The sequence below is a fragment of the Excalfactoria chinensis genome, chromosome 8 (genome assembly GCF_039878825.1).
Source record: "Excalfactoria chinensis isolate bCotChi1 chromosome 8, bCotChi1.hap2, whole genome shotgun sequence".
NCBI classification, from domain to species: domain Eukaryota; kingdom Metazoa; phylum Chordata; class Aves; order Galliformes; family Phasianidae; genus Excalfactoria; species Excalfactoria chinensis.
Genome location: NC_092832.1, coordinates 20,058,943 through 20,069,971, shown reverse-complemented (window position 1 = coordinate 20,069,971; position 11,029 = coordinate 20,058,943). Strand labels below are relative to the sequence as shown.

At 51.1% G+C, this 11,029-nt stretch overlaps 1 protein-coding gene across 3 annotated transcripts; it reads left to right on the top strand.

The window, feature by feature from the left end:
* Positions 1–1,725: 1,725 nt before the first annotated feature.
* SMIM44 (small integral membrane protein 44) lies at positions 1,726–10,922 on the top strand. 3 transcript variants are annotated; one of them, XM_072343252.1, is made up of 3 exons: positions 1,726–1,947; positions 3,023–4,035; positions 9,802–10,922. In XM_072343252.1, the coding sequence occupies exons 2-3, from the start codon at positions 3,558–3,560 to the stop codon at positions 9,975–9,977; spliced, it is 654 nt and encodes a 217-aa protein (XP_072199353.1). In that variant the 5' UTR covers positions 1,726–1,947; positions 3,023–3,557; the 3' UTR covers positions 9,978–10,922. The 3 variants fall into 3 exon arrangements, with proteins under 3 accessions (XP_072199353.1, XP_072199352.1, XP_072199351.1); XM_072343251.1 differs by lacking the exon at positions 1,726–1,947 and adding an exon at positions 2,601–2,910; XM_072343250.1 differs by lacking the exon at positions 1,726–1,947 and having other exon boundaries at positions 2,601–4,035.
* Positions 10,923–11,029: the final 107 nt, after the last annotated feature.

Below are 11,029 nucleotides of genomic sequence, written 5' to 3'. Positions count from 1 at the left end.
AAGCCCCTTCCCAGGCACTGCAATGGAATGTTCATTTTGGTATTTATTATTCAAATCTGGATGGCTTCAGCTTTGGCAGCATGAATAACACAGCATTAAAAAAATAATAATAATAAATTAAAAGGTATTTTTGTATGTAGATAAAGATAGCTCGTTCTGATTCTTCTTGTAAGATCTGCTATTGCTCCGTGTTTGTTTGTTTGCTTCAAGCAGGTGGCAGCTTTGATGAAGATCAGGGCAGATGCGCTGGCAATTGGGCTGGATGATCTTATAGGTCTTTTCTGACCTTAGTCTATGATTCTGTGAGTGGGCATGGTGATGGTGAGCTGACGGTTGAAGAGGATGATCTCAGTGGTCTTTTCCAGCCTTAATAGTTCCATGATTCTCTGTTGGCAGCCAGCACAAGAGAGACGCAACCAAACTCTACGTGGACACAGCAGCATCATCGATGTGTCAGTGTGATTCTACCCGCATGCAAATAAAACACCGTTCTATGGCCGCAGTTACACTGAGAGTAAGCCATAAAGTAAAAACACCATGGAAATAGCTGAAACAAACACTGAACATCCATCACAAGGCATAACATCTTTCGTGATCTTTCATGACTTAAACGTTATTTATTCTTGTTCTCGGGGGCCAAAACACCGCTCTTCTGCATGAGATGTGTGTGTCGTTGTGTATGTGTGCATCCCTAAATTCAATTTCTCCAATTGCATTAGGACAAGCAGCTAATTCTGAAATTCATTTTGCTCCCATAATCAACCCCTCTGCCAAATGGCACTTGGGTGGAATTGTGGAGATTGTGATTTTTATTTAAGGTGATTTATTGATATCATTAGTAATGTTCCCTAAGTGGAACCCACAGCAATCCTTTTAATCTTCCCACCATCACCACAAATGCAAACATTTATTTTTTTAATAACGGGGAGTTTGAAATATCAGGTTATTAAAGCCTCCACTTTTATATTTCTCCCTGCTCCCTCCCTCTGTAATGGGATGGAAATGATAATGATGGAAATAAAGCCTCCCCTTCAGACGAGATTGGCAGAGGGCATAAAATGAACAGTTAAGCATCTATTCTATCGCTTTGAGCCAGCATGGGCCTTAGTGTAAATGAAAGAGGCCAACTTCACTTCCTGCAAGGAAATACAGGAGGAAGAGGGTGTGGGTGTTATTTTGATCCCAATAATGACTTCAGTGCCTGCAGCAGACCTTGGAGAGCTGTTCCATGGTATCTGGGAAGCTTCAGGGGCTGATCCCTGTCCCACTGCAGCTGTCACCACTTGTCTCCAAGGCTGGATGTCCAACAGCTGATTGCTTACTGTGTCATGGGTTTTTTTACCCCATGTAGCACAGGGCAGAGCCCTTGCCTCAGCCATCTGGGTCTCCAACCCAGTTTTACCGGTGTAGGACCTTAAGCATCCCTCTGCCCTGTCTATGCACACACCCCCATGCAAATACTTTGCCCCAGATCACTCTGCTCCATCCCCTCCTGGGCATGGGACAGTGGCACCAACAGCCCCAGGCAGAAGGCAGCACAGGGATGGCTCAGCCCAGCAGGATGCTCTCCCTTTCCCTTGGGTTGACGCTGATGGTGCCATGGCAACTGGTGAACACACAGCTTCAGAGCAGCTGCAGTCCCTCATGACCAATGGGAATACCCTGGGGTCACTCTCTCCCCATGGGGACCCCACTGAATATTGTGTGTCTGAATGGAGAAAAGCCAGGCTGCACCACAGTGCCGCTGCAAGAGCTCAAAACTTGCCTAGTGTTAAAAATAAATAAGTCTTGTCACATTTTCTCTCTTGAACAGACAAGTCACTGCGTTGTGCTCCATGTATGCTGCAAGAATGGGGCAGAAAACCATTTTCTTCCACGTTTCCTTTGCTACTGGTGCTGGACAGTCCATCCACCACTTATGTGAGCGCTGGGGATTCCATTGTAAGGGTGAGATGTTTCAATTTGTTTACTTTCCTCCCATCCTAAAGGCAGCTGGCAGGGCTGCTGCTGGCTGCTGGCACGAGAAAAAATGTGAGTCTATTGCAATAATTCCTCAGAAGATCCGTTAGTCTGCATTCAGGCTAACGTGGTGATTTCTTTGCCCTCATAAGAGCTATTTCTTACATGGGGGAACTGTAGAAACAGAGAGAAAAGTAGATGTGAGAAATGGAGCCGTGATTTATTTTCCCCTCCAAATATAGCAAGACAATTTCCCCCTCTCTAAGGTTCCTTCTTCCTCCTTTAAATAAATCCCAAAGGAGCCAGCATCCCAAGCAAAACCCCACTGCTGAAGTGAATAAAGGTGATGCTCTCTGGACCGGTTTAAAACCAGCATCAAGGTGGCTCTTACCGGCTTTCACAGTGTGGGGAGCGCTCAATTCCTGCAAGCCGGGCATCCAAAACTTGCCTGGGCTGGGGCTCGGCGGGGGAGCACTGCAGCCGGAGATGGGGATGGGGATAAGGATGGGGATGGGGATAAGGATGGGGATGGGGATAAGGATGGGGATGGGCACGGGGATGGGATCTGCTGCCCTCCTCCCGGCAGCGCCCGCGATGTGATCCCGCCCGCCGGCAGCGCAGCACCCGGAGCCCGGCAGCGCTCAGCCCCGGCTGCGGGCGGGCGACGGGGCTCGGCCCCGGCCCGTGGGGCACCGGGGCACCCCCAGCTGCCGCCGGCTCTGCGCCCACGCGTGCACCCGCGCCCACGCGCGCCCTCGGGCTGCTCGTCGCCGCGTCTTCTCCTCCAGCCGGGAGCCCGAGACGAGCACAGCGCTGGGGATTAACTCCACCGAAGCACGGGGCCACGCGGGACGGCGGCACCCACGCAGATCTGGCAGGGAGCTCCGCAGGGAGCACGGCATTAAGCCAGGCGGGGCATCGCGTAGCCGCTCCCTCGCAGAAGTCCCCAAGGTAAAAGCCGACGCTTGGTGCCTTCCGGACAGCACAGGGCTCTGGGTTCTTGGTTTTAATTTTTAATTTCTATTTTATTTTATTTTTTTTTTCCGGGATTTTGTTTTTAAAGGCATCGATCGGGAAATGTGGGCAGAAATTGCTGTTGCTGCTGCTGGGGCCGGGAGCTGTGCACCTCCCGAGCGCACCGGGAGCAGTTGAACTTTGGCACTGGGGAAGATCCATTTCTCCTCTGTAAACACTTTGGGGACGACCACAGCTCATCACCGCGCACCCAGCGCTGCAGCACCCGGTGCCGGAGAGACATTGGGGGGCTCCTCTCTCGCCAAGGACGGACACCTGTATAAGGAGCTGGGGAAGGGCAATTCGTCTTTCTTTTCCTGATGACTGAAAATACCGGCAGAATCGTGGCTCTCTGCTTTCTATCAGCAAGTGGCACTAGGGAGAGGCGGCTGAGGAATGGAAATGATGTTGCTCCAGTTCATCCTAGCATCTACTTTTTCCCAAGGGACTCCATGCCCGTAGGGGTTTGCTTCATGCATGTCCAGCAGTGAGGACAGCGGCACCACGGATGCATCCCAACCAGATCATGTAAGAATTTGATACCAAGAAACCCACCCCAGTGAGAGTTTTCCTGCTGTAAGTATATGGTTTGGTGTAAGCACAGCAATTTTTGCCTATTTCTCTCCATTTTACATCTCTTGGGTTTGGAGATCTCTGTCCTCATTGCAACTATGCTCATTTGCAACATCAGTGCCATCAAAGATTGGAGCACTTTCCTCTCCCAGATCCTCCCCAGCGTGAACAAGACCCTGAACTTGGTGCAGCAAGTGGAGGCCACCACCAGCTCAGTGGTGAGCGTCCTGCAGGACCCTGAACAGGACAGTTACCTGGCTAACAGCCAGCCTATGAATTCCAGCAACTTCACGGCTGGCCTAGACCACTTGTTTCAGTACTCTTACTCTGACAATGACCAGCTGTACAAGGAGTACAAACCCCCTCCTCGTGATGCCATCCCTCTGCCCAAGGCTGTCCTCTACCTCCTCATGGCAGCCCTAGTGGTGGTGGCAGTGGCGTACGCCATTGTTGGGCACCTCATCAAGGACCTCATTCACGACTTTATAGGTGAGTGCAGACCTCGTGCCTTATTGCATGTGCTCAAAAAGATCATGCAAACCATTTTCTTGGTTTTGGGTGGATGTTAGACCAAGCCCTGACCCCTTTTATGTTTTTGCGTGTGAATGTAACCCATGCACTGGGTTCTCTGCATTGAGCTGTAGATTGATCAGCTTTCCAGAGCAAATCCTTGGGCTTAGTCTCTTCCTAAAGAAGTGAGGCTTGCGTGTGCATGTCCGTGTGTATAAATGTGTGTGTGCATACGTCTGTGCTGCCAAATGCTTTTAAAACCCATTTGCCAACTTCATCCGAGCTTGGATTAAAGGCCTCTGACACAAAAAGTTTCATGGCAACAGACACCTGAGCACAGGGTAGCAACCCAACAAGAAAACCTGTGATGTCAGCTTAGCTCCTTATTATCATGGAATAATTGAATCATTTGTGTTGGAAGGGACCCTAAAAAGTCATCTAGTCCAACTCCTCAGCTATTAGACACCAGCAGACCTCCTAGGAAACACAGCTCAGGCACATTGCTGCCTTACGCAGCACCCAACATGGTGATCACAACCTCAGGGGCTTCTGCAACAACTATGTGAGATGACAGTACAGAGAGTGCATATTGCTGTGAGATGTGACCTCCCAGCTGCTTCACATCCTCCTGTTGCTGATGCATGAGGTCCCTTGGCATCAGCCACATGAGTTGGACACTGTTGGCTGCTGCCACTGTGGGAAGGCAGCTGTACTTGGCTGGTTGTGGTTAGCCCTCAGCAGTACTGTTGGGTTTTGCCCCCACATTTGTTTATCAGGTCATTCACACATCCCCTTTATTTCCCCCTTAGTCCCCTTTATTTTTCCTTTTCAAAGCCCCTGGGGCAGGGGACAGGAAGGGGACAAAACCCTGGCAAGGGCTTCAGGGGTTCATGTGAGGCTCAGCTATGGTGAGGGCATGGAGCTGATGCTGCAGGCTGCCCTCACTCCAGCTGGGGGAACAGAAACAGCCTTCAAGTGCTAAATCTAACACTTAATCAGCAGCTTGCTAGGGTTGTTATGTTTTCCACTCTGGCACTCATCTTACTTAGCACTGCCTTCCCAACAGAGGTGGGCATCAGGGGCAGCACCTATAAATACACGCACTGCTGCCCCAGGACCGGGTCAGCCCAGCACCCTATGTGCTGTCCCCACAAGGTGAACTCTGTTGAACTCCATCCTCCGCAAAGCCCTTTGCAGAGGGATTTCCTTTGGATGCTCCAGGGCCATCCCAGGGCTGGGTGGGCACAGAGACAGCACGTTGTGTCTCTTCAGGATCAGCCCCTCTCAGGTTGGATGGTCCAATGCAACCATTCTGAATGCAACTCCAGCCTGTACTGAGAGGGCTGCATTCCAATGAGCGTGCTCCAAATGACTCCACGGACAGAGCGGAAAGACCGGGGCAGTAAATAAGAAGCTGCTCTATTAGCTGCTCAAACACAATGACCGGATTTATACGCTCAGCAGCAGCTCAAACCTCCGCTATCAGCGTTTCTGTGCTAATCATATTTAGAAGGATACAGAGACAGATGGAAATAAGATGCCAAAGGGCTGGAGCCTGTTTCAGAGAGATTAAAGTATGAATAGTTAATCACTGCTTTAAACATTCCCTCAGCGACAGCAGAGAGGATTTTGACTCCCCGATACCTGCACAGCTCACAGGGACTGCGCACAACAGGCGCTGAGGTTTGAGTTGTCCAAAGGGCTCACTGCTCCTTCCCCATGCTGAATCTGAATGGGCAGTTGAGCCCTTTGCTGCTGCTTTTTAAGAATTCAGTGAGAGCTCAGACCTCGTGGGCAGGCAGCCCCAAGGGGAGAAGTGATGCTCTTCACATAGAACTGGCCAGCAGAATGCCCACCAGGGATAAGCATGGGACAAAATCACTGCAAGGGCAACAGCAGCCCCAGCAGCTGGGGCTTCTTCCAAGAATCCACACCAAGCGAGGATGGAGGTGAGCACCTCGAGGCGGGAGGAAGGCTGCATGCTGGGTGAGGATCAGAGCTGGCTAAGACAAATTAGAATGAAGTGTTCGGAAAGCAGCTTAACTCAGAGCGCTGCTGGAGACAGCAGGTGCTGCCTTGGCAGATGAGCAGCCTGTCACCAATGTAGGAAGTGCCTAATTACTGCAATCCTGGGGAATCAGCCTGCCCTTCCTCCTCCCTCCCCAGTTCACTGCAAATTGCCCTTATTTAAGCACAAAGTAAAAGAAGGAGGAGGGAAAAGGGGTTAGAGACAAAATATAAGAAAAGTTTGATTCAAAACAAAGCAGTTGCCATGGGGATGCGTTGCATGGGTGATGGCCGGGGAACACACCAGGCTGTCTGCAAGGGACCCGTGTGGGAAGGAGCTGTTATTTGCGTGGGAGCTGATGCTCCACAGCATCCCCAAGTCAGCCCAAGTCTCTTCACATCACTGATACACAGTGCCCTTCCCCATATCACCCCTTGGAACAGTCCCATGCAGAGCGGGCTCTGGTGGGACAGAGCTGGGTGCTGGCTTTGGGGCTGCTCAAAGCCCTGAGCTGTCCTTGCAGTGGGGTCTTCTTTCTCTTCACCCTTTCACCCCATTGGCTGTATTTTTATTTTTCAGCCTTATCTCCATCCACCACATTTCGTGTTTCTTTCAAGGAGCCGTCTCCTTGAACAAAGAAACTGTGCGTGAATGTATCATTGCTGAAAATAGCTGCTGGGTGATCCTGCAGGGAGCTGGGATCTGCTTTAATTGCTCCCACGCAGAACTGCAGGGCCTTTGGATGCCTCATCCCATGGCTGTGTCATGAGGCAAGGACTGCAAATGGTGTCAGCCCCATCAGAGAGGACTCGTGTCTCCTTTTCAGGATCTACTTTGCAGATGATTCATTTGCCTATCAAAGTTGTCGGAAAAGAATAGGCCATGTCAGGCCCCCCTCTGTGTCCCCATCTCAGTGCTAACCTACCCTCGCCTCAGTTTCCCTTTGGAGCTGGCTGTGCTGGTGCAGAGCAGGCTTTTGAAGTGGAAAAATCTGGGAGATATCTGCAGACCTGTGGGTCAGGACCTGCTTTACACGCGGTGCTTCTGCTCCTGCTGCTGGAACAAGGGCTTTTTTAGCAGCCCTTTTCACACCTGGCTCCATTTGAATCAAATAAAGCACGAGCACGAGGGTGGTTGTTCATCTAACACATTTCCCCTTCCGCTGCTTGTTGCCAGCTCTGCAGGGAGTGTGAACATCTCGCTCACTGGGCTGCATTTAAATTCCAGCCCTTCACTGCTCCCTCTGCCCCTCTCATGACCGCAATTCTCACTCCTGAAGACAAATCCTTGCTCTATCGAGGTCGCAACCAGATCCGTTTTCTTGGCAGCTGGGCAATTCTTTGCTCCAAAACAAGATTTCATTCTTCTCTTGGTAGCAGTTGTGTCCATTTTATGTTGCTTATGTGCCCGCCCGTCAGATTTATGAGATGGAGAGAGAAATACCCATCACGATGCTAAGGGCTTTATCTGCTTTCAGCTGGTAACCACTGTTCTTCTTCTCCTGGCTGCTCTCACTCTCCATTAGCTGGTTACAAATCCTTCTGCAGCATTTGGCACTGGAGGTTTCTAACTCATGCTTCAGTACAATGTGAGGTGCAGTGCCTATGCCTGTCCCTATCCTCATCCATGTACCCATTCCATCCCAATTCCTTTCCATCCCTATCCCATCCCCATCTTCATCCCATCCCATCCCCATCCTCATCCTCACCCTCATCTCTATCCCCTGCAAAATTTCTTCCTTGCCAGAGCAAGTTATCATTGCAAGGGGGCTAAAGACACACATTTCATCCCCTTCCTGGTCCCTGCAGAAATGGGTACCCCATTTTTTCCCTTTCTGTAATTCAGTGCCCACATCCCATCCCAGAGCAGACAAGGATGCACGATATGGGCTGACAGGGATAAGGGCATCAACATCTTTATGGCTGTATCTTCATGAACCTGATGGCAGAAAATCTGCTGCTGGTTCCATGTGGGGCCTCACTGCCCTCCTTGCCTCCCTTCATCCACATACAGCACCAGACTGCAGTTACGGGCCATAAATGGCCACAAATAACGCATAATTGCGTAATTACTTCACTCCTTACTAACAGAGTCAAATCATAAAGGCATTGCAGTAAATGCCCTCTAATGACAACCTAATTACATCTTCCTGCAGATTACCAGGTAATTAGATCCAGCAGGCTCCAGCAATAATTCCCAGGGAAACAGTGGTTGGGATTAGCGCACACAATCCAGTCCTCACACACTCAAGAAGCAGCCAGCAGCCACCTTTCACAACCAGGCAATATTCTCCTAGATGTGACATTTTCTCAAGGAAATGGCTTTTGCTGAGTCTCCCAGTGCTCTCCCCAGAGATTCATCTCTGCACTCCTTCCCTTACCACTGCCTTGCCACGTTGTCCTTTTGCTTCTCCAAGCATGCATCCCCAAGGGCTCTCCACCTGGGACCAATTGCCACCTCCCCTTGCTCAAAGATGTTGTCTTCTCTTCCCATTGCTTTGTGCCCTCTGTACACTGCAACCCTCATCCAACCACTCCTGGGATGTGGAATCAAAGAATCATAGAATATCCCAAGTTGGAATGGACCCACAAGGATCATCGAGTCCAACTCCTAGATAGATATATGAAGACCCATCACCCATCTTTCTGCATCCTCCAGGTTATTCCCCCTTTTCCCAACCAGACCATCTCCCATGGGAGTTTTAGCGCTGACGTCAAGGAAAAAGCCATCCGAGGGCTGTAATAGTGTTTGTAGGAGCTGATCTCTTTATTGCCTTCTGATTCCTCATCATGCCAAGATGCTGAATGAGGAGTACCAGCAGCCTGGGTGCTGATGTGCACCGTGCCCTTGGGGGTGACACAGCCATCTGGTTCAGGCTGGAGAGAAAAGGTAAATAATTGCGTTGCACCAGGCAAATTGGACTCTTGATGCTAATGGGTCCCTTCCAGCTTGGGATATTCTATGACTTTATGATTCTATGATAGCTGCATCAAATTGTTATCTTCCAGGAGACTTTTCCATTTTTCCCAGCATGGCAGTGACACAGTTGATCCCCTTCCACCCCCTATGGGTGGTCAGGCACTGCAGACCAAAACCCACCCCAGAAAGGGTCCCTGTATGACTTGAAGAGGTTTACACTGCCTCCAGCTCCAGAAACAACTCTCCTCTCACCTATCTCATTTTTTCTCATTGCTTTTCTCATTTCTCATTCCCCAATCCCCAGAGCAGCACAAGGAGGGTCCCAAGCCCCACATGACGGCAGTGCATTCTCATAGTGGATGCATCCCCAGCCACCAGCTCAGGCCATTTTTCCTTATCCCAGCAGCAGATGCACTGGGATGTCACACGGTTACTTAATCATCCCCTCCATTCCTGACAGCCAAAAGCCGTGGCACAGAACACATTGCTTGCCTGTGCCGGAGAGCCCAGATGCGCGCCTCGCTTCAGAGACACTTAATTTTAATTTTCAGGATTAGCAGCATGATTTCATTTGCCTGAGCCGGGAGGGCCTCCAGAAAGCAGCAGCCTGAGAAATGGGAAAAAGAAGAGGGGAAAGCACGGGCTGTGGCACAGCACTGTGGTGATGGGATGGAGATGGCACAGAGATGGGGACAGGGATAGAGAGGGCAAGGGACGCTCCTGGGACCTCATACTCAGAGCTTAAGATGCGGTGGAGGATGGGTTTTGGATCTAGGAACGACCAGAGATAACTGTATTTTTTCCTCCTCCACTCCCAGACTGGATCTTCGGCCCCAGCCCAGATGACAACAGCAACAAAAGTGACATCAACTGCATCACCAACAGCGTCAATGAGATGAGCGAGATGCCCGAGGTGCCGCGCCACCGTGACCGCCATCCCCAGGACGTGGTCATCGCCATCGGCGAGACCTGCCACCTGCCACAGCAGACGTGAGCAGCGTGACAGGATGGGCACGGCGGGGAAGGACCAGGGGAAGTCTCCTTGTTCACCTCTACCGCCGACAGAGGATTGTCTGCTGCTGAGTGACCGGCACTGCAGGGATGGGGGCAAAGGGAAGGGGCTGCGGGATGGGCAGAGCCCGCAGGGCAGAGCCTTCCAGGCTCTAAGGACATTGGCAGGGCCACGGGCTCATCAGTCCTGCAGGTCCATCAGCTTCCTTTTTTCCCCCGTGAACAGCAAAAAAAACAAATGGAGAAATACAGTGAGCAGAGGCGAGGTGGAGAGAAGGGTGGTCCTTTGGCATGCGGCTATCCTACATGATGGGAATGGGGCGGTGGGAAGAGCAAGAAATACATGTCCCTCAAACCTCCCTATGCAGGAGAGCATCTCCCAGCACACCCATGCAATTGGAAGGATGATGCTGGAGGGGAGGGCAGGGAGAGGAGAGGCACAGCTCTTTGGGTCCCCATTTAGCTGCATCCCAGGCTCATCCCCTTTGGATTCCTTTTGTCACCTCCAAGCTGGTTGACTCCCTGAGGGTGTGCTAGTGTAATCACAGCCACACATGTGATATTTGAAGCCAGGATCCACCACTTCTCTGCACAGCACAGCGCAGCTCTCTACATCTTTTCCAAATTCATAAAAGGCCGGAGGGGCTGATCCCAGGCAGAAGCAATTTAACCCAGCCCCGGGTACCCATAGCAGGGGCTGGAGCATCATCTGCCTCCTAAAAGAATTTCATGGGGCTGTGGCTGTCAGGAGGGGTGGTGCTGCAATGGGGAATTCCAGGGGAGATGGGGAGCAGTTCTGTGTTGGTGTACGGAGCCAGAGGATGACATGAGTCCCAGTTAATTCTCTGTGTATATGTGTGTCTGTGTGTAAATGTGTGTGTCCCTGCCTGGCGAGGTGGGGGCTGATCCCACCCCTGAGGCTGCTCTGTCACAGCATCTCATTTCTCTGCCCACTGCATTGAGCTGGAGGAATGCTTTGGGGCCAGGGGCAATGCCTGCAATTTTGGGCCCTGGGAGTGCGGCTGCAGCAATGGA